Genomic DNA, 23,571 nt, shown 5'->3' on the forward strand with positions numbered 1-23,571 from the left:
CTTTCAATACAGCCCAGCTGAAGGTCGGCTTTGCAATTTTTAGTAGTACAAAGTTCGCGGTAGCCTTTTGGATATGTGTTGTTGGCTTATCACTAAGAAACCACATGGAACAATCACGACAAGTTTGCTTTGATTTTGCGTGAGTACGTATCTCACTTCAAGTTAAGAATGACGCAACTCTTATCATCTCTTTCCTGTCACATTCCAAGCCTGTGTAACTTCACGTATCGGATGAGAAATAAACGTGCGTAGGTATGGGAGTAAAATCTAACCATCTCGCTCATTTTCAAGAAAGAAAACCCCAATGAAACCGACATGAGTTTTGCGCCAAAACTTGGATGGGAACAATCTAAGGCTACTAACAATGAATCATCGAACAGTTCGCTACACTCCAGTAAGCCTCATGATTCGGTACCAATGTTAGGTTGACACTGACAAAATGACGGATTTAAAAATGCAGCTCTTGCCTTGGCTGTCTTTGAATGAGTGATCGCCCCAGAATAGCGCTAGCCTCTGATTGGTTATAACGTTCGGCGAATCATCGCTCTGTTGTTTCCAGACTTAACCGACCAAAAATAGTGCGTAATTTACCGATCATGAAAGTAGCATGAAGCGTATACTGTGCTTGACCGTACTATTCTTGCTTCTTTTTAATAAACGTGGCAGTATTTCGGCCTACTATCTGGTCAATACTCCATACGATGAGGATCAAAAAAACTGTGAGAGTTGCAATCCTTGGAAATCGGACCTTTTGAACGTTCATCTAATTGCTCACACACATGATGATGTAGGCTGGTTGAAGACGGTTGACCAGTACTACTATGGATCAAATAATTACATTCAGAAGGCAGGAGTCCAGTATATTTTGGATACCGTTGTTCAATCTTTGGCTGCTGATCCAGAAAGACGATTTACTTATGTTGAGATGGCGTTTTTTACGAGATGGTGGCGAGCTCAGTCCCCAAAAACAAAGGAATTAGTGACAAAACTTGTCAAATCGGGTCGTTTGCAGTTTGCACTGGGAGCGTGGTCTATGGCGGATGAGGCCACGGTACACTACGCTGATGCCATCGATCAAATGACACGAGGTCATGACACGTTAAAAAGGTTATTTGGGGACTGTGGAATTCCACGGGTTTCGTGGCAAATCGACCCGTTTGGTCACTCGCGTGACCATGCTGAGATCTTTCGTGACTCTGCTCTCGACGCTGTATTTTTTCAGCGCATGGATTATCGAGAAAAGCTTGCTAGACGGGCATCCAAGTCAATGGAAGTCTTATGGGATACCAGCGTCCCTCAGAAGGATACTTCGCCAGGCCTGTTTACCAGTATGTTTTATGACTCTTACTGTTATCCAGCAACATTCTGCTTTGATGAAAAGTGTTACGATGCACCAATTCAGGATGACCCAGAGATGACGGGTTACAATGTAAATGAGCGCGTAAGTCAATTTTTGGAATACGTGGACAGGGTCCGTCAGTCCTTTGCCACAAATCACATTATGGTATTGATGGGATGTGACTTCACCTACGAAAATGCGAATACTAATTTCAAAAATACGGACAAACTCATCAAATATGTCAATGCAAGACAAGAACAAGGAAGTCGAATAAACCTACTCTATTCGACTCCATATTGTTACACACTCGCTGTTAATGAGGCCTTTAATAAATCACGCAAGATCGAACGCCGCAGGGGCGACTTCTTCCCTTATGCAAGTGGACCGTCTTCCTATTGGACCGGATTTTACACTAGCCGTCCAGCTTTGAAAGGCTTCGTAAGACAAGCATCTACTCTGCTTACAATGTGTGAGCAGGTAAGTAGTGAACACTTTTTCCATAACTCTTCGTTCTTACAACATATATTGCGGATTTGTATTTCGGAACTCAGTACACTCAGCTTTTGTTGCCTCAAGTGCTTTCTTTCTGTTGACCGAGTGACAATTCAGGCTTTTGATTGGTTAAATTTGTTTTATGATTAGCAGCCGTTCGTGCGTGCATTCCAGTCGACTGTAACAAGAAATATTTGCAAGGTTTATTAAATACGACGTAGTGAGGATGGATATGAGGGTGCTTACTAAGTGAGAGAACCTCGGTAAAGTAGTCTACTTGACTTCGGTGGAAATGACGGATATCCACCACCAAACTTGCAAGTCAAATGACGATAAAATTCATGGTTGCATTTAAGACGAGCTACGACACAGAATGGGACATCTCTGACAACTATTCGAGACCCAAATAGTTGAATTGTGCTGCATAATCGTAGAAATGTAGATATTCAACACAAAGCTGGCCCGTTTTCAATATTGGCAGCTCAGAAGGCGTAGATGGCCGTCGGTTCGTCCGCTGCAATCAAATTGCAAATGCAATCAAACTGTCCAGCTCAGCGAACAAACCAACGATCCGTTATCAATATTTCAACATAGTGTTTATAGACCTTAAACTATCTATGAGGAGGACAGGTTAGCTATTTTACGAGAGTGCCCAATAGTAATATCACTATTAACAGTATTGATAAAAAAGGACAACAACCATCACAGTTATACACCAATCATCAGGATGACAATTCCCAAAATGCGTGATAAAAATCTGTTACGCTCTGAGTGGAAGACATCAACTGTCAAAGAAACGGGCAACTTCAAGTTAAATTGTTTTAAACTCAAATTAATACGTGTCGTTCAAGAGTTCGGGAGGGTGCAGTCTTCAAGAGCAAGCCTAACCGCTTATGTAGATCATCAAATGGAACGGATATTTGAACATGAGATAGTTCTGTTGCATTTAATCCTACCTGTGAAACAAATGTATGGCAAACAGTCAAGTGCAAAGCGTCATAGCTCTTGCATCCGTGTTGAAAACCATCGGCGGTGTGTGGCACATGAATCTTACAGCGATTTTAATCCATCCGCTTCCGGTCATTAGGTAATCACTACACCGTTCGACGACGAGTGGCTCATCAGCAGTACGGATAAACTTAACTTAAACAGGATGTAAAGACCTTTATCACTCTATCGCGTATTCCAAATTATCAGCTTACTGGTTCCATAACTGATGAACTGTCCGTTAGAAGGCTTACGCCTATCTATCTATCTATCTATCTATCTATCAATCTATCTATCTATCTAATCTCTCAATTTATTTATCTATCTATCTATCTATCTATCTATCTATCTATCTATCTATCTATCTATCTATCTATCTATCTATCTATCTATCTATCTATCTATCTATCTATCTATCTATCTATCTATCTATCTATCTATCTATCTATCTATCTATCTATCTATCTATCTATCTATCTATCTATCTATCTATCTATCTATCTATCTATCTATCTATCTATCTATCTATCTATCTATCTATCTATCTATCTATCTATCTATCTATCTATCTATCTATCTATCTATCTATCTATCTATCTATCTATCTATCTATCTATCTATCTATCTATCTATCTATCTATCTATCTATCTATCTATCTATCTATCTATCTATCTATCTATCTATCTATCTATCTATCTATCTATCTATCTATCTATCTATCTATCTATCTATCTATCTATCTATCTATCTATCTATCTATCTATCTATCTATCTATCTATCTATCTATCTATCTATCTATCTATCTATCTATCTATCTATCTATCTATCTATCTATCTATCTATCTATCTATCTATCTATCTATCTATCTATCTATCTATCTATCTATCTATCTATCTATCTATCTATCTATCTATCTATCTATCTATCTATCTATCTATCTATCTATCTATCTATCTATCTATCTATCTATCTATCTATCTATCTATCTATCTATCTATCTATCTATCTATCTATCTATCTATCTATCTATCTATCTATCTATCTATCTATCTATCTATCTATCTATCTATCTATCTATCTATCTATCTATCTATCTATCTATCTATCTATCTATCTATCTATCTATCTATCTATCTATCTATCTATCTATCTATCTATCTATCTATCTATCTATCTATCTATCTATCTATCTATCTATCTATCTATCTACCCATCCATCTGTCAATAATCTATCTATCCGCCTATTTATCTACCTAATCTATCTCACCTTGTCCATATTTCTTGTGTCGTCAGTGGACAGTAAATGCAATTTTTGGGTTAGTCCTCACGTACTTTCATGCGAAGAAACATGCGCCTATGTTTGTTCCTTTTGAAAGAACTATGCCTCTCACAGTTGACTATGACGCGCACACACACCTGGTATTGCTAAGTAACGATAATTATCCGTGCAGAGGACTTACGGTTCTGCCGTTTTCACGAAAAGACAGGTTTTGTAAAAGTAGGCCTCGTTCATTTGTATGGGCTCCCATCTTTTAAACCACCTCAGTTGTTTGGTTAAGAAACTTATTCTAACGGGTAAATGGATTGCGTGAATGATTTGTGACTCTGAGTTAATTTTCTGTGATCTGATCTGATAAAATTTTACTATGAGCTTTTCAAGCTTTTTCATACAAAGCGTAGACATGTTTTCCTGTGACGTTGATTTGCTCCGATGAGAGTGGTATTCAAAATCTGCGGGCTGTAATAGCCATACTGTTTCAGGAGCTATCTGTAAAACACAGAAACGCAGATGATGGACAGCGTTGTTTTGGAAGATACTGGTGGTGTTGATCTTGAAAACGGTTATGGCTATAGATAAAAAAATCGTCCATTCTGTAAAGCAGATGATTACATAGAAAATGCTTGTATTCGGTAGTCCATTTTGCGGCATTTTTCAGAGGTTTATCTAGTCGAGCGCACCTACCCAATGTCTAGAAAATCTTCATAGTAGAACGGCCTTTCAAAAAAATTTCACTTTATAAAAACAACCAATGGGAGCCTACTGGTGGGATTTCCGACATATGGGGTGCTGATTAGATGCATTTATTACGACTGCATTTTCGGAGCGGATATTACATTATATATGTACATGCCTACGTATCCTGACACAAGTCTGACGCGTTTTGCTCCAGCCGTCCAAACATCTTGACGTCTTCGCTTTTCACCACGGTTTTTACCCACTGGGAAAGAAAAGGAGACGTGGCGATAGCTCGTGAGACGTCACTGATCGGTATATTTGAACTGACAATTACACTAAATCTCTGTTTCTATTTTTCAACTATGAGAAACATTTACCTTCAAACAACAGGCAATGTTGCACACAAACAGCTCAGAATAACTCTCGAACCGATCGTTCCAAATCAGATCATACCATTTAACGGTATTTTTCCGTTTCCGGTCGACATGCAAAGTCACAATCTGATTTCCGTAAAAAAATTGGAATTGCAGGCATTGTCAAAAAACAGTGGTGTTTCGTGTTAAGCGTGAACCTTGTTCAACGTCACAAACACTGGAGAAAAAAGATGATGCCAGTTAGTCGGCCGACTGAACAGTTGACCAGTACAAAAACATGAAGTTTGGTTAAACTCGAGACTGAGAAATAAAAAGTTATTTGAAATTAGCTGATCAAACTTCAAACAAAGAATGTGGACCATGTACGGCGAAATGTAGGCTCCATTATATGTGAATATAAGAGGCATATAATCTAGACTTTTTGAAGGCACCTTCGTACTCAAACTTCATCTCGGTTTAATCGGTAATCAAAGTCCAGTGGCTACGCAACGCACGTTGTTAGTCTAATGTATAAGCAGGACAGAGGGATGAATTGTAAATCAAGTGGATTTTGACAGGAGATCCACCTAAACCTCGTTTTGGTACTCTTTTCACAATATTTCTCAACTGAATTTACTATAAAAAGGACACTTGACGTATTTTTTAGCACAATATTCAAGGTGGTTTTTCACGGCTTCTCATAAATAGGGTGAAAGTTTGAACGGATCACCAACGGTTTGCCCGACCATGTTATTCTAGTCCTCGGTAGTATGATTACTTAACAAGTTCACATATGTAATTTGAAGATCGTTGACACAGAAACATGGTGTGGCATTTTACAGCATATCTGGGTAAAGCATTTATGAAAGAGAGATTAATCTGAAGTTCAGATGTGTCCCGGTCAGTAGGAAGTTAAAAAACAAATGATTGTTGATGACAACTTGCACACAAATCAGTGTCTTAGTCGAAGGTAAACTTGATGGAGATTTTGGAGTACTAATTCTCAGCAACGACGAATACGATGGCATGATTTCCAAACTTTTGATCGGACTTGCGGCACTGATGAGCGAACGGCTGACAAAAATCTCATCCGTGATTCAATAGTGAAAAGCATACAGGAATTTACTTAACATCTCCGTGGCATGAAATTTCTTTCAGGCATCTCAATACAAAAACTGCTTTAACAGCTTAAAGCAAAAATACCTATATGTATGAAGAACGCTAAAATTTCTTCACCGGTTAGAAGACTTCTTCCTGAACCAATGTTGTCCACCATCATCAAATTAGTTCATGGATTGTCCCAAACCATATTAAAACGTGTAGTTCTTTGAAGAGTTCAAAAAATGCGTTAACAAGACCGACCGATAAAATTGCTGCGCATCGTTGAAGAAGCAAGTGAAGCCTGGTGCAAACTATGCAGTTTATGCTAAACAGGTTGATTGTAGCATTTTCATAAAGAAAACTCTGAAAACTCTGAAACAGCCCACGCCCGGTTTTACCCTTCTTGGGGCTCATCAGGTAGGCGCAGTCCCTGAGTTTCTGTGAATCTTATGTTTTACGTGATTGTAGCATGTTTTCTCTACTGTGAGCCGCTTTGGTTGATGTAACCGAATGGTTTGTGAGGATGAAATTTGTATGATAAACTGAAGACTGTTCAAGTATATCCTTTGAAATTCTGATCTTATGGATGGAGATAGTCCAATGTTTTGCTAAGTTACCCAACATTCAAAAGGGCAAACAATTCTACCCCTCCGTTGTTTCTAAATATTTTTCTACTGCGGGATGGCATATTGGAACGAATGTCGAGTGATGTGAATACATCCTTATGTAATTCTGACAGGTTCCAAGCGGAACATCAAGTGTAGACATCTTACGGCATGTAAATATTTCCGCCTTCTTCCTGTTTAGCAATCGTAGTTTTTGAACCTGCGGTTTGTTTGTTACCTGCAAGCCTCAATTCTGGCACAACATTTGTGTTTACGTCCACAGTGGATGCACTATCGAATCTAGGTTACACCATCAACACTCAAGAGGTAAAACAAACAGTGAACAAAAATCAGGAGCACACCAAACTAGATTTGAAACACCGCAATGATGATGAAGGAATCTCACATCAAAACTGGAAGGCACGCACATCCTGAGTTCCATGCATCATGAGCCGCACTTCACAAATAAACTAAGCCGTTATATGAGAATCCAACTGAAAGGTATGCAAGAAATGAAGCAAAGGATGAAGACATTAACTTGGACAGCTTATTCCGAACTGTAGACAATATACTTCAACCTTGATATGGCATTACTCTGGGATGCTGGTGTAATAAACATTATTATCAACTCAATTTGTGAGCTGTTCCGCCTAGAGGAATCCAACCAATCACCTGATAGTATTCAGAATAAAGTGTTGCGTCCCCAGCAGCAGGCACGCTAATGTTCTGTGCTCTCTTATTTGATTATGCCCATTTGATGATTGTCCCGTCAACCATAGAATGGCGTACAAAACTACAACGGGATACTAGAAATCCTTTTGCTTTGCAGAACGTGTACAGAATTGAAATGGAAATGCTTACCGCAACAAGTGTCTTTTTGTGCTGTGAATACCAAAGGTAGTGAACCTCTGCGAGGTTTTTTGCAGTGGCAGGGTGGTGAAACAAAGGAAGATTTGTGTTGAATGTGACTGTTGATCGATTGCCTTTGTCGTCATTCTTAGCTGAAAATGTTTCATTTTTCATTTTTCAGTTCCTACATCAATGTACCCAAACATTTCAAGCTTCACTACATATGTTCCTTCGATTTTAAACATTACTATGAGTCTGTTAAGAAGCCTACTAACAAACTCTCCGACATTCTTGCGGTAGCAAGGCAACTCAATCTATGTGGCGGTAGGAGTACGGAGAAACATCAAAAGCTTCTGGGCCATCAATTTTCCATACAGTATAGAATTTCAGTTTACCCCTGTAGGCTAATCCAGACTTTTTAAATCAGGCGGTTTTCAAGGAATTTAAAGGGGTCAATTCTGAGGTGTTAACTTGCCTGAAGCGGTGGATATTTAACAATGAGGTTAGGTAACGACGCACATATTTTGTGACTTTTGACATAATTTGGGTATGAAATTCGTGTTATCTAATTTCATTGAACTGTTCACGTCCGTGTGTGTGTGTGCTGTACCACAGAAAGCATCGTCTGAATGCTTACATTTTGGTTTAAATTACTTTACTTTAGTTTAATTCAGTTATAATGGAAGACAATAGGGTTTTACTGGCCATTATGGTTAGCTGTTCCGCTGTCTCACTTTTAAGACCATAAAAATTCACGAACACAGAAACAGTCGTTCGTCCGTGGAAATTTATGGACAAAGGGAGTATACAGTATATTCGCAATGCACTACTAATGCGGTTTTTGAAAATTCTTCGACAGTCCACGACCGGTTTCCCCCTCCTTCGGGCTCATCAGGTAGGTGCAGTCCCCAAGTTTCTGTCAACCTTATGTTCTACTTGAGAGCACATTGCCTGAAAACATCAAAAATGAGAGATTCAGCTGAATTCCAGGTGAGTCTTCAACGAAACCAAATTTGCTTGCAGATGACAGTATACTGTAGTCCGTTCAGCACCCACAAAATTCAATATAAAATCTTTGGACCCCTCTTTTAATGCCCGGTTAACGAGTCATTTTGAAACGGTTCTTACTCAGCTCCCGAAAGCGGATTGCATAATAGTTGTTTGACTTCCGTTTTAGATGAAACAAACGCAGGAAGGAAGGGCAGGCTAATAGTTTACACCTTTTGAATGGTCACTGGATCACCAGTTGGTCTATTTTGCTCGCACACACTTGCGGTTTTACTCTTAAGAGTTTCACCTATTCCTCGTGAGTACCGGAGTCTTAAGAAACTGAGAAACACCATGTAAGTAACAGACTTCTCTTTAGATTTATTGGGACGCAAAATTGAGTGTCTAGCTCGCAATTTTGTTGCGATTTTTAAGCCAACGATAATTGGTGGTATCCAAAAAACACACGGATATTTCTGTTTCGGTGTCAGAGCTAATTCATCACAATCGAATGCGTTCCTTCGCTAGGCTACAGAAAGAGAATGAGGCATGCGGAATGTGCGTGCTCCAATATGTGTTGCATCTGGTTATCTGACATTTTAAACTGATGCCCAGCAGAGACATTGCATTACGAGTCACGTTTTTGGATACGTCCATACATAAAGCCTATTTTATGCAAGAAAAAATGATACGCCACAATAAATTATAAACCGTACACTGAGTAAGGCCTAATATTTCATGCGACTTCAAGCCAAATTATAATAATGCAACTGGCTTCAAACAGCTAATCCTGAAATTCCTTGAGGAAGAGTGATTCTGGTTCCGGTTCCTCACATTTACATGGTTCGGCTGAAAAAGTTAATGTCAAGTCTGCTGAACTACGCAACTATTTTGGGAGTGTGCCAAAAATATCCTGAAGTATGCGGATTCGTGCAACTCAACAACTGAGATCTGAGCTCGGTAGACAACTTACGTGGTTAAAAAATCAAGCCAAATTATAATAATGCAACTGGCTTCAAACAGCTAATCCTGAAATTCCTTGAGGAAGAGTGATTCTGGTTCCGGTTCCTCACATTTACATGGTTCGGCTGAAAAAGTTAATGTCAAGTCTGCTGAACTACGCAACTATTTTGGGAGTGTGCCAAAAATATCCTGAAGTATGCGGATTCGTGCAACTCAACAAACTGAGATCGAGCTCGGTAGACAACTTACGTGGTTAAAAAACTACAGAGCGTGTAGAACAAACATCTTGCTTGATTGTCGGTATTTCTGATGCAACGAGATAGAAACTTTCGAATGTTCGGTGATCTGTTGTCTCGTGGTTCCAATACCATCTTCAACCATGATTGTTTGAACATGAAACATTTTGCCTGAGAGGTTGTCATCTGCATGCAGAGCATGAACGTTTAGTGACAGTTAGCCACAAATGAATCCTAACCTCAACACACCGAATGCGGAACTGCATTCAAAGCAGAAACGGTTAAAGCAAGCCTCTTGCACTTTTGGTGCTTTGTCTTTTCGCCTATTCACAAGAAACTTTGCCGCGATGTCTTTAAAAAAAGCATGTTTCAAGGCATTTCCGGATTTAGTCAGCCACTGTAAGGATGATCTTTTCACTGCGAGTTAGCTTCTTGGCAACAATGGCTTGAGTAGACGACGATTAGTCCCAATCACCCTTGCCAAGCAAATTTAGTCTCTTGCTTTAAAGGTTAGAATTCGTCACCAAGTATCATCTTACGCACTATTTCTCTAATTGCTCCTTGTAGCCAGATAACTAATGCCATACTGCAGAGACGGCAATCAAAAGTTGAAGATAGCTGTCTTCGGATGGACCTGTCAAGTATCACAAGCATGAAATTAGATCGCTTCTGCAGTTTCCTTTTACACATGGATCCTTGAGCTCAGCAAAATTTCCCTCTTCGTTCCATAAATGTGGAAGATGAGCGGATAATGCTGTCGTCTTGATTATGTGCGAACTGGTTACATCCGTCATTATGCATCCACAGCTTTTGTAGCTGCTAAATTATGTGGATCGGCCTTTCTGAGGCTTCAGATGAATACAAGATGAATACAAAATCCTTACGGAAACTTGCACTCTGAGGATAAGAGACACGTGTCCAAGAACGAGATTATCTCCAACATCCTACAAGGGATGTTTGCCCAGTCAAATAGTCTTTCATGAAATTAACGTTCGTTAATATCTCTCCAGATGTTGTTTTGAAACCTAGATTCATTATTTAGTTGGTTACACATTTCATGACAACGTCATCCAAAGCGTTATTAAATGACCCATCAATCAAGCCATATCAGCGGCTTCTCCAATCAACACACTGACCAAAACGCCTGAAGAAGCGTACACATGCCCATGTTAACAGGATCACCCTCCCAAGAACGTTCTATCCAAATAGCAGTTAATAACCAGAAATACCCAAGAAGCTAGCTAGTTCCTTATGTGCTCCTTCACTATGAGTCCTTATTTGCAGGAAGTATGATCTCAATTCTCCTGGAGTTTTATGTTCTCCCGATAAATGGGTGCAAACATAGGCACAGTTACGGACCTGGCCATCGATCACAGCCGTGAATCAATTCTTTTGTGTCCCATCGTCGCGTATTCACCATCTCGCATGCAGCCCTAAGGAGACTTTGACATTACACCTATTCAAGCATTTGTTCAAGCTGCAGTACTGATCCAAGAGATTTGCAGCATCTTTCTTTGAAGCAATATTTTACGAATTACTGATCTTAAGTGCAAATGCATGAAAAACCATCATCATGCAATAAGTCACCTATCCAAAAGTGATCAATAAATTAGCAGCCAATCCATTAGTCAAAACCACTTCCGTTTACTCGATATCTTTACGAAAATCGGTTATCACATGTCAGCATCCTCATATCTGCACATCAGTGGTGGGACTTATTCATTTATTACAGGAGGACTTAAGAAGAAAATTCGTCTGGATCAGTTGGGTGATGGAAATCAGGGGCAGTAAATCAAGTAATATTGAAATACTCACCAGTATTAGTGAATACACTCACTTACACGCCAATCTGTTTCTTACGGGAGACTTAGCTGGAACTCAGCTCAATCATTCGTTTGTGAAAATTACACTTGAGAGATTCACGTGGGTTATAGGTTAGTCTCCTGTCCGAACCAAAATGGTATGCAAATGAGTGTACTTCGCTAAGTTTGTGCAATTTTGGTTCAGTTAGAACATACGGTTGACAAGAACTCGGGGAATGCGACTACTTAATGAGCTAGTTCCAAGAAGCGTAAAACCGGTCGTGGGCTGTCGAAGAGTTCTCATCAAGCTCATGAATAGTATATTAAGTCTATACACTTCCCAGTGCCTTTTTACATTTCTAGTTTGCAGCGCTGAGTGCTTTTGGGTAGCAATGTGACTATGATCTGTGAAAATGTTGTCTGTCCTGCATTTGAACACATTATCAAAAAGGATGACCTTAAAATTGATTCGTCTCGCATGTCTTCTGCGTTGTTCACTGTACAGATGATTCTTTTTAGAAATAAACTTTCTGACTGTTCCTATTGATCCAGCCTCCTTCCATCGCTGTTACTTTATGCTCTCACATTGCAACGTCCATTTAGTAGCTTTCAGGGGCAGCAGTTTACAACGAGAGTAAGTTTGAAATATAAGTAAGCTTCTAACCAGCAACGCCAGAACTACTGACAAAGGCCTGAAAAACTTGCGTAGGGACAAAAGTACACGTAAGACAAACTAAGTCTATTCCATAGAGTCCCCACCAACCTTGAGGGATGCTGAGAAGTTCGGCTTATGATGAAATGGCAACAGCATGGACATAATGACCTGATCCAAAAAAGCCACACCTGTTTCTAGTGTATACGAATGAAATCCATGCGCCGCGACTCCCACATTCGGTCAGCGGCCTCAGTGCACCCACCGTAGTGACGAAGAACCTGCGATAACATCCGAACGGGTGCTGACAATCTCAGTGTCTCAGGAGCATTTGCGATAAATTCAGGTCACATATAGTAATCACAATGCGACTACGAACCAGTCTGTATCGGAATTTACTTACATAAAATGAATCGGCCAAGTGGGTTTGACTTTTTCTTGCGTAGCTAGTTTGTGGCGCGACATTACTGAAAATGTTGATCCAGAGTTAGACAGCAGCCAAATTACACCACTGGTATTTACACCTCGAAGCCAAGTTCATTAAATCAATCCGAATTCCGCATTTCCCGGAAGAATACAGAAAACTCATCATCCTCGTCATCATTATCGACAAGACCACCTCGGTGTTCAACACTAATGTTTCGATGCCGTAGCACGGGCCATTGCAGTTCAGAAGTGTAGTTCGGAAGTTTGATTTCGATCATTTCGTAAGTATGGTAAACCATAACAGAGTAAGCATTCCGTTGTACTTTGAAACAAAGATGAAGTTTTATTTTTTTTTCATTTTAACGTGATGGATTAGAAACTACGCGGTTCAGTATGAAGGATTTTTGCGTCGTGGCGTAGAGGAAAATATCATTCGTTATACTTGCCTTATCGTAGGTTAGGTGAACGATTTCTAGTAGGCTTTGCAGTGAGGAGCAACTATCACAAATTAGCCGAGCGGAAAAATTAAATGTGTATCCTGTATGAAAACTATCTAGCCAGAACTAAAACGGTCCAGTTGGAGATCGAGATCGGCTTTCAACAGGAAAGAATCAGGAATCTGAGCGATTATCTTCAAGCTCCGATTAGATTTCGAGTCGTTTTTGACATCCTGTGAGGCTTAATGTTGCTTAAACGAGGCTAGAATTTATCGGATTTTACGGACTTTCTAGAATGTCAGCGTAGATGAACAGACAATCTGGGACGCGAGCAATTTGGAGGAGTTAAAATACTTCCGTCTTTCCTCAGTCGTAAGGAATTTCGGCTGCCTGTTCTGATTTCCTACACACATATTCCTCCACTAGAAAGACTTATACAAGTTGTTTCTGTCCTCCAAAAGGACTACAAATTGTACTGTCCTCTCAAGTTAAGTAAATCTTGTGAGTTCGCAACAGAAACCAGCACTGGCTCACTGGTTTACTGATACGTTGCCAAAGGTAGAAAGATTACCTAAGAATGAGTGAGAAGTTGGTCCGGAAATCCACCTTGACTATTTGTACAAAGATGTCCATTTATTAGCTACTTGCTACACGATCATTGTTGAATAGCAGTCTGCATCCGCGTCTGGAAAAATGTTGCTGGTCCTGTCACAGTTTATCGAACAGTTGTTTTGCTATTATTAGTTGAATGAGTAGGAAACTTGTGCAATGCTATTAGCAGATTAAATAAAAAAGCGTGGCTTGCATTGTTCGACGTGTTGCCAAGAGCAGCGCCTTTTGTTCTGTTCAAGACGGACGAGGGTATACAGTTTCGTCTGGACCTAAATCATTCACGGTCACCTAGAAAGTTATTTTGTCGTCAAACCATACAACGTACGGGGTCGACAACTACTTGAAAGAGTAGGGACGCTTATCAAGATTTGAACTCGCTGCAGAAGGTTCGGCCAACAGTTCGTCGACTGATACTAACTAGCAATAAGATCAAAGTGAAAATAAGAAGGAATAGAGCGGGATCTATCCTAGTCAAGCTTTATTAGGTTCACAGACAATAGCCGTTTGCTATAAAAGCCTGAGGGAAGTTCTCAGAGCAGGGGGAAGTTAACAAAAGCTCGATACTGGAAATGGTATCATCATTCTGCAACCGGTGCATTCCTCAAGTCAGTGGAAAAACAATGGACTTATAGTCATCAAAGTATCAGGGAAGACAAGATTCGGCTTGTTATTAGCGGTGGATATCCAATTCACATTTTTTGTTCAAAAAACTTCATCGACGAACAAACTCTACCCTGTGAAGTTAGGTCGATGTAGAAACAATAGAACGGAGGAAATACTCACCCAGATTCGCCTGCGACGTACCTCCAATTGGCTACTACATGCCTTCAGTCCGATGGTTAAGCATAACGAAGAAAGCAGCTAGAAGGGGGCTTATATTTTCACATTTTTAAACTTTTCTGGACTAAAATGCACCAGGAGAACATAGTTGAGTAGCGAACGAAGATAGGGATCGCTTTTTAGCGATTGGAACAGAGTCTCTTCGACATGAGTATTCAGCAGCGCTGATTTACCTTGCATGTTTACAGTAGTTACATAATCGTGTTCTCGGCAAAGAACACCAGGAAAAGTGAATGTGCTTCCTTTCTCTGTGTAATTTGCACCTTCGATATAGAGCATTCGCTCCGCTATCTGTCCTGCATGGTCGGATGACAAATGCGTCAGCCACGTACCGTTCACAAAAATTTAACGCACCCGCATTGCCTCTAATGAATCACACAAAAATCGGAGAAACGGAATCCAGGGTACGACCCGTTGCTACCCTTGACAGGAACGCGACTTCGTTAAGCCAACACACTAGCTTCCCTATGAACTGCTGAGCTTGCGGACATCATATGCTGCCCACATTCTACCTCATCTTGTTTGGAGTGTCTTGTCTTAAAGATAGCCTGGGTAAATTCAGTGTTACGAAGCCATCACCCACGTATTTTACAACAGTAAGTGTGCAAGTATCTTTTTTACTTTCGGCACGCAGGCTGGTGCTGAATGTACCTAAAGCAACGCTCGCATCTCGAATCAATTGGAACACTGAGTCTACGTGACCGTCATTCAGAGTTTGGTGTCCAGTCTCGCCGTGCTGTTCGCCATGTCATCTCAAATCCGACTGTTTAATCCCAACACCGCCACAATAAATCTAACCTGTAATCTAAGTAATGCTTGAATCTAGTCCTTTCTTTCGCTCACATGGTTAGAACAGGTTGTCATTTTTTTATGTAACTTACATGTAGGTCTCGATCAAAAGGTTTCTCATTTTAAGACTTAATTCATCACACCAAAGTACAGTGTAAGACTGGGCTGTCTACCGTCGAAATTCTAATTCACATAAAATCATGTGAAAAAGAGATGAAGAAAATGTTTCAGCCGCTAACTCCGACAGTAAACGGGTTTCAGACAGCGGTAGGCCGAAAAAGACTAACTCATCACGGAGTGAAAACATAGGCGGTGCTACCCAGACTCTTTCCACAGGGTGTCCCCAAACTTGCCTGGCAGGTGGTATTTGTGTATCAGTATTGCTGATCTGGAACCCGTGGCTATTTGTTGACTATTCCTCGTTTCAGTTCATAAATGGGTGGATGTCCTAACATATAGTTCATGCAGATGTGTGACGTGGTGACGTGGACTAGCCAGGTCGCAGCTGTTATTTGTGATTCTTAGGGTGCCATTCTCGCATACTGGACAGTTGGCTAAACAGATTATGGTACAGTGAACCAAAGTGTCAAGAAGCAACATATAACAGCATCCACATGATGTACATGGTGTTTGAAATTACCGCTGGCTTCACCTGGATTTCAGGTGCAGATTTCAAACTTGCTTGGTGTTGAAAACATTGAGTGATACTAGACGTTTGGGTAAAGTCGTTTTATTAGTTGGCTGTGAGGACGAGGCATTTCACCATCCTGTCTTTTAGCAGATCGTTTACCTTAAAAAAAGCCGGCATACTGCTTTACACCAGAAATTCAAAAAGCTTTCGCCTTTTTCCACCGTAGGAAGTGATCAAGTGACCCTTTTGGTGCTCACGCAAGACACATAGTAAATAGGAACGGAATGCCGTAGTTTTATGCTTTTTGCAATCTGTATACGTCAACTAGCATGTTTTAAAACGAAAGACGCTATTGTACCATTTGTTAACCGCCGTGTTTGAACCACAGACCAAGTCAAACGGCAAACTGTCTTGACCAGATCGTTTGCCCTTTATAAAGTTGACCGTTTTCGAGTCACTTCATAAGTAAGACACTAGCTACATATTGAAGCACATTCGGCAAAATTCGCTCTTTATTTTAAGCTGTTTGTTTGAACTCGGGATGGTGGTGGGCGGTGTCGTTCGTCTACTCAGTGTCGGCTATAATTCACGTGAGCTCTACTCTTTAGAAATATCGTTCATCACATTCTCCATTGTGAAGCGGTAAATTGTATACTCCTGGAGGACCTTACTTTATTTGGCGACCGCTCATGACCACCGTATGAAATATGTCAAACGATTTTAATGTCTTATTAGAAGAGCTACTGCGGAAATATTGGACGATAGCGACCAGCACTTAATCCTCCGATGTTTTAGGAAATTTACTGTATTGCACGTCCTTACTGAACATACAAGTGTTGCTAACACATGGTAACGCAGAGCTGGATGAACTGGCGCGCACCTATATGGGCCAGCAGTCAGGCAAGAACACATCACACGAAAGCCACTGTTTGCTCTTTGATCCACGGTAATTCTGAGTGGGTTCACCTGTACGGATGTAACAAATTATGTTCTTCCAACTTTCATGCGTCTTATCAGGTGCTTGGGGTTAAAGTTCGAGCACGGTTACACATATGCACGGCTGCTGAGCACAAATAAAAGCGTACCTCTATTCCGATGCTTCCTTCTTTGATGTGGACCGACCAGAAAAGTTACATTGGTACAGGAAGTAGGCCGTTCAAACGAAAGTTATGTGAATCTAAATTCTACAAATCCCGAAACAGTCTGCAACTTATGGACAGGTTTTTTAAATACATTCTTTGGAATTCTCATTTGAGTTTGACTTGTTTGACAGTGATGAAATGCGCCGACAACCAACGGGCATATAGATTTACCGGTGTATCAGTGTCTGTTCAAGATTACCTAATTTTATAACGAGACACTGCAAATGAAGTAATCAGCACACTTTCGCCTACCCAACACTCCATCGCAGTAAACACTGAAAATGTTGCCAACCAGGTGCAAAAGAAATAAGAGGCATTTACTACTTATCTGCTCACAAGCATAATAAAACTGCATCCAGAAGACTATATAGTGCTACCTACAAAGAGTGTACCCTGTTTGAAAACCAAAAGAGAAGAAGTCTAGCTAAGCTAGTGAAATTATTTGGACATCGGACCGCGACCATGGTTCATCTATTAAACAATTCTGCATTAAATCCACGCTGCTCAACCCTAATACTTGAATCGGTACCTCTATTGGTGGCTCACTGTTATTGCTAATCCATTTGTACGTTCCCATGTGTGGACACTAGAGAAGAGCTTATGTCACGCACTTCCAACTGATTCTGGTCTAGCCAAGGTCTTCCGTCGGTTTTCTGACGTCTAGTGCTACGCTCACCTTCCTTCATAACATTGGGAGAACGCGCCCACTTCGACTGGCCTAATTAACCCACATCCAGTTACACAGGATGGCGCGATAGAGACTGAAGTTTACCATGGTGTAAGACTCGATTTCGTCGGTACGTGCTGTAGTCGTTAAACTTACTGCACTAACAGGTGTGGGCTTGACACAAACGGGGACAAACGAAATTTGAAATTTAGCGAGAGAATGCTATGGTTGAAATGGAAGACGTCTGGTTAATTAGCTAATTGGCTAAGGGAATATTGGAAAATTTGGATGCAGCATATCCCGACGCACACAGAAGTGTGCGAATCAAAGAAGGATTAGCTGAATTCTCAGGCGGTGTGGATCCTGACGAGGGCATTCTTACTGTTATTAGTTTTCCCATCAAGTATATAGGAACTTTTCTACTCTCGATCGTTTCACGAAATTCCCCCTTACGAAATCTCTTTATGATTTTGGTCACGGTATCTTAGAACAAAATAACTGCATCTTGGAATAGGTTGTGGACTGATGAACTTTTTTTTGAAGGTAATCGTTATTCCCTATTCACGCCGAAAGTTCTGGTAGAGTTTCTTACCTTTCTTGGAAGTTTGGTGAAGATTTTATTACAAATCAACATGCGGTTTTAACACCGTATGTGGAATAATAGCTTAAATCAGTCCTAGCTGAAAACGTGCACCACTCGATAAGATTCGAACGAATGTATTGGAAAAGTTTAACTATCCGAGGATTTTCAACGACCTCGGACGAAATTACTTGCTTCTCCCCTCAGTTCAAAGTTATCTGGAAGCACTACAACTAAGGTCATGTTTTAGGAGTCTTTAATGATTACTTTTAATACGTATGAAAAGTTCTAAACCCTTGAACTATCGTAGAATTTTAGGTGGTTTCTAGGATGAATGATGTGTTCATTTGAACTTGATACAATTCCCTTTGTTTGGTACATTAGTGAATGATCTTTTTGGTGGAATACATCAATCCTAATGGTTTTTAGAAGAATTGAAGTGGCTAGCACAGAAGCGGGCTTTGCTGGTTTACAAAAAAACCGTTGAGGACCGCCAGTCAATGTTCTGTTTGCTATTTGAGCCACAAAACATAGCAATCGAACGTAGGTTACGATTTACAAAGGATTGATCATCAGTATCACAAGACACAAATAAGGTTATGTCACTCACATTCTGTCATGTTGTCCACTAAAACAATGCTTTTTCAAACAAACTATCAATAAGCACATTCTGCTTATCTGTTGAAAATGTGGTCAGTTATTTGACAATTGGTTAATCAATGTTTCCAGTAAGGTAGAGCCGCACGTTTGGTAAGGCAGGGAAAATAATCAAAACAATGACACGCAAATAAATGGCTGAAATCACGATCCTCAGAGCGCACGAATACTCCGAAACGAGATAGTTCCGTACTGGACGTTTCAGAGGTAGTGTGGTTTAAACTGATTACTCTCGAGCTGCGTCAGTCCCTCATTAAAACCTACTTTAATCAAAATAACAGAGAGGCGTCCTGTGTTATTTTGAACACATGCGATCATTTTGTTGACTGAACATTTGACTTATAAGTTCGCTTATAACGCCTCAAAATACCGCGACAAAATTCCCCTTCTTCAAGCTTATTAAGTAGGCAGTCAACCTTATGTTCCATTTGAGCACAAATGCACGCATTTCGTGAACCACAAACATTCTCAAACAAATATGTCTTAACGAAGTTATCAGCTGAATCCTAGCAGACCTCTTTTTCAACTGTGCCAGTCTGATGATCCCCATGATGGGTGAGAGTCGAAAAGTTTTCAGCAACCTCACGAGTCTTGTGTTCTGTCAAGAAATCATACTGCACTATCTTAAATATCCCACCAACTGAGAATTGAGACGACTTTTGTGTAGCACATTTAGTTACAAAATAACACGAGAAAAGAATCACTTGAGAGTTATTTAAGCCTCCCTCAAAACACGTTTTCTAGCAGATGAACTTATGGTCAGTATTTCTATCACAGTAGTGAAGACGCCCTCTTGTTTTTTTTCTTTCTGGCCTCCTGCGATAATTTTTAATGGCTTTTACTGACTGTTGCTATTGAAGACACACTACCTTGGGCTGACTACGGGAGTTGACTGACTAGATTCACCTTCCCACTATTATGTTTTACAAAATTATTCCCCACTGGGTTCCATAAATAACTGAGATCCACCAGATAACGATGCCTTAGACTGCTTCTACGTGCGTGAAACTTTTATGATTTCAGATGGCTTAAGGATATATAAATAGAAACCCAACTTCCCATACTAGAATAGGCAGTTTAGAGTGTAGGTACTTAAACAAGATTGTCATAATTTTTACTCTCTTGGATCAGCCAATGATCATGGTACACGGTGCACTCATACCAACGCGGAAAGGGCTTGGACTAGCGTCATGTTTTGGTGGGATAAGCTCCTGTTAATCGGATATATTGAAAAGTTGCAAGCGCTCGAAAGCCAAATTAAAGTGCATTACTCCCGCAAACCAGCGAATCATTCTTAACGCAAGATTCTACACCTGCAGAGTATGGACAACAACAACAACCACTTCTCCGAAATGGGTGGTATTCACCCCAAAAATATTGGGCCCACTTGTCCCCTGTATTTTAATCTTCGTTTTTGGTGATTTGTCCATTAATAAAGACCGCACTTGAAAACTTGGGATGCTATGAATACACTAGCTATGCTAACCCTAGTATTCTCATCATGCAACATCAGTCTGACAAAGTTTCACTATCCCTACTACAAATATCCCCAAACCGTTGGACTGCAGCCGATATGATAGAAGACTGACATGCTTACCGTTCATCCCATTTGGTATCGTTTTCATCCATCGGAAGACAAACAGCTATATTTGGAAGCTGTAAGGCCCAAAATTCCCAACATTTTTTATTTCGTACTTTATACTATTAAACTCTGCAAAACCACCACTCCTTGGAAGTGCAAAAGAGTCAGATGGCTATGTGATGACTAGTGTCTTCTGGTATGATGGATGTCTAAGCATGATGCCATGGATGAACAAACCATGAAGTGCGTCACAAAATCAGTTGGACAAACGTTTATCAATATATGTTCCGGTTCGAAGTTGTCGTGCATATGTCACTTGGATCGGAGATCACTCTGTTATCCATAATCGTCCGTTCACTGCGTTGGATCGAAGTCCTGTTCGGGGAAATGACAGAGAATTCGCTGGCTCTCGCATCCCGATCATTCTTGTTCAGAGTCCAAAACAACTTCTAGTGAATCTTGAGCGATGAGTTTTCTTAAACGGCTATGCGATATTTGGCATTCACTGCTACTCCATGTCGGAGAAGTTCCACTGTGTTTGCTGTTCGAACAACCAATGGTTCCTGGTCTACCTGACATAAATTCTGAAGCAGCGCTTTGACAGCTGTTGACGCAAACTTTATTCTGAGGCTTCGCCGCGCCGTTGTTTGCCATCCGTCACGTCCCATGGTGGGAAAGGAACAAGTTCCGGATCATCAGGATTATCGACGTCATAGACTCGGCTGTCCAAAAACAGGTTGGATGGTCACAAAAAAAATATTGCGAAGTTGCTGATCTTAGTTCTGCAAAATTTAGATAAAGGGTGTAGGTTTGAATTGAACAGTGTTCAACATACCACTTAACTAGTAACTATTCCCCCAATTTAGGCTGGCGGAAACATGTACCAGGTTTGTTGGTTGACCTTTCTCCAATTCAGTTCAGCTATTCTCGTCCCAGCCTTGATTGACGCAATTCACACCTTGGCAACGCTGCTAGTAATCACATTACAGATAACTCATGTTTCCCTGACAGGGTCCATACTGTCTTACTTGCGAATGAGTGGGAAGCATTATTGCCGTGCACTACTATCTAATGCTATCTACTCTTCAGTGACTTCCTTACTAATTAGGCCCTTTCACGATCAACAGAAAACTACTCTTTTCACAATTAACTTTTCACTTGCATCCTACACAACGGTAGAAACAATGCTACCTCAAAATTACGTTATGTAAGCATGTTTAAACTATTTGCTCTGTGAAATTTCTTTTTTGAAACAATCAGTTACATTGTTGTGATTTATTTTGCCTACACTAGTCGGAATATGTGGCACACGACTGTGTCCCCGGCTCAGAAGTGTTTTCGATTGGCTTGACGGATTTAGAGTGCTTTTCGTGTGTGTACGACAAAACAATTGTTACTACTGCTTCCAGATGTTTGGCGTGAAAGTGGCGCCCTTATTTCAGTAATTTCCTTTTGTCTGTGCAATTTCGAAAATTCTGTTTTACCGCACAGATTGCTTTGAACAAAATATATATGGATTCCAGGCACAAATCACTACCGATAGCATTTTTACGCTAACTTACTGCATTTTGCAAACATTCCTCCCCTGATCATTAACCCAAACCACGTTGTGTAATAGAGGCTACTGTTCCCCATTAGTAGTCTCATATTGACCTCGGTAGCTTTTTAGTGTCAATACTAAAGTTGGGAGTTGAAACCCCGATTTTTGACCTGCATTCCCGTTGCTTCCTGTTGCTTCTGGTGGCAAGAAAACGTCTAGCCTGTAACGGATAGGTGACTAGTCGTGGAAATTGTGGTCGAAAGACAATCAGTGTTTTGAGTAACATACACTGCCAACAACGAGATTGCTTATTTTAATTCATTTCATCCTATTCCACATACTGTAGGTAAATGTGTTTGCAAACCGGGTCGCCAAATCCTCCAACCACGGCTACAAGGACCCCAAAGAAGCCATGGTCGATAAACTGCGTCAAGCCTTGGGAGTGATGCAACATCACGATGCAGTGACCGGCACGGAAAAACAACATGTGGCAAACGACTATGCGCTAACTCTTTCGGTTGCCTCAAAGTCATGCCAGACAGTCATAGCAGATGCAATGTTTGATTTGATACCTAATCTTAGAAGCATGACCGGTGGTGAAAATCCAGTCTTCTGTGATCTTCTAAATATAAGCTTGTGTGAAGCAACCGAGGGATGGAAACCATACTTGAATGCCCGGGGAGAAGGTGGCGTGTACATTTTCGTCTACAACCCCACTGGATGGAATCTATGGAGCTCGTGGATTCGTGTACCAGTCTACATTGATCAATCGCAAGTCACAAGAACTGGCGTAATTCTAAAAGACCTGCGTGACATCAGCCAAAAACAACTTCCCTATCAATTGCTTCCCATTACTGACAGAACAATGCAAATTCCAGAGCGGAAGTCGTCACGTTATCTAGCAAATATGGAGATTCTTTTTAATATTGCTGCCGCTGGACCACCAGCATCACCTACAGGCTTCACGACGTTTTATTTGGCACTGAAACAGCCATCTCGTCCACAGTTGTCTGATTTCGCATTCTTTGAAGACTTTACCTCGTGTTCCGGTGTAGCCCGGTTGTCGCAAACGACTACACTCTCCTTGGTACGTGGTAGCGGAGAATTCCCTGTGGTGATCAGTGCAAATCATCCACAATCTGGGACAAACCTGAACATAACTGTTGCGCTTTTGTATTACTTTGGTGAAACAGGTGGAACACAAGCATCCGGTGCCTATGTGTTTCTTCCAAAGAATTCCAATCTCCTTGAAAAATTTCCTGATCCAGTAGTCAATGTGAGTTTGTATACTGTCAGTTTGTATTCATTTGAAGGTTCTCTGATGGACAGTTGTAGTTCTACT

At 40.6% G+C, this 23,571-nt stretch overlaps 1 protein-coding gene across 1 annotated transcript in view; it reads left to right on the forward strand.

The window, feature by feature from the left end:
• Positions 1-597: 597 nt before the first annotated feature.
• The window catches only part of T265_15368 (hypothetical protein), a gene marked incomplete at both ends in the record, with an annotated part of 47,291 nt that continues 24,317 nt past the window's right edge, over positions 598-23,571 (forward strand). Inside the window, 2 exons of the mRNA XM_009177752.1 lie at positions 598-1,816; positions 22,576-23,505. Of these exons, the coding sequence (XP_009176016.1) occupies positions 608-1,816; positions 22,576-23,505 (2,139 nt within the window). The remainder of the gene's footprint in view (positions 1,817-22,575; positions 23,506-23,571) is intronic.

The sequence above is a fragment of the Opisthorchis viverrini genome (genome assembly GCF_000715545.1).
Source record: "Opisthorchis viverrini unplaced genomic scaffold opera_v5_451, whole genome shotgun sequence".
NCBI lineage: Eukaryota > Metazoa > Platyhelminthes > Trematoda > Opisthorchiida > Opisthorchiidae > Opisthorchis > Opisthorchis viverrini.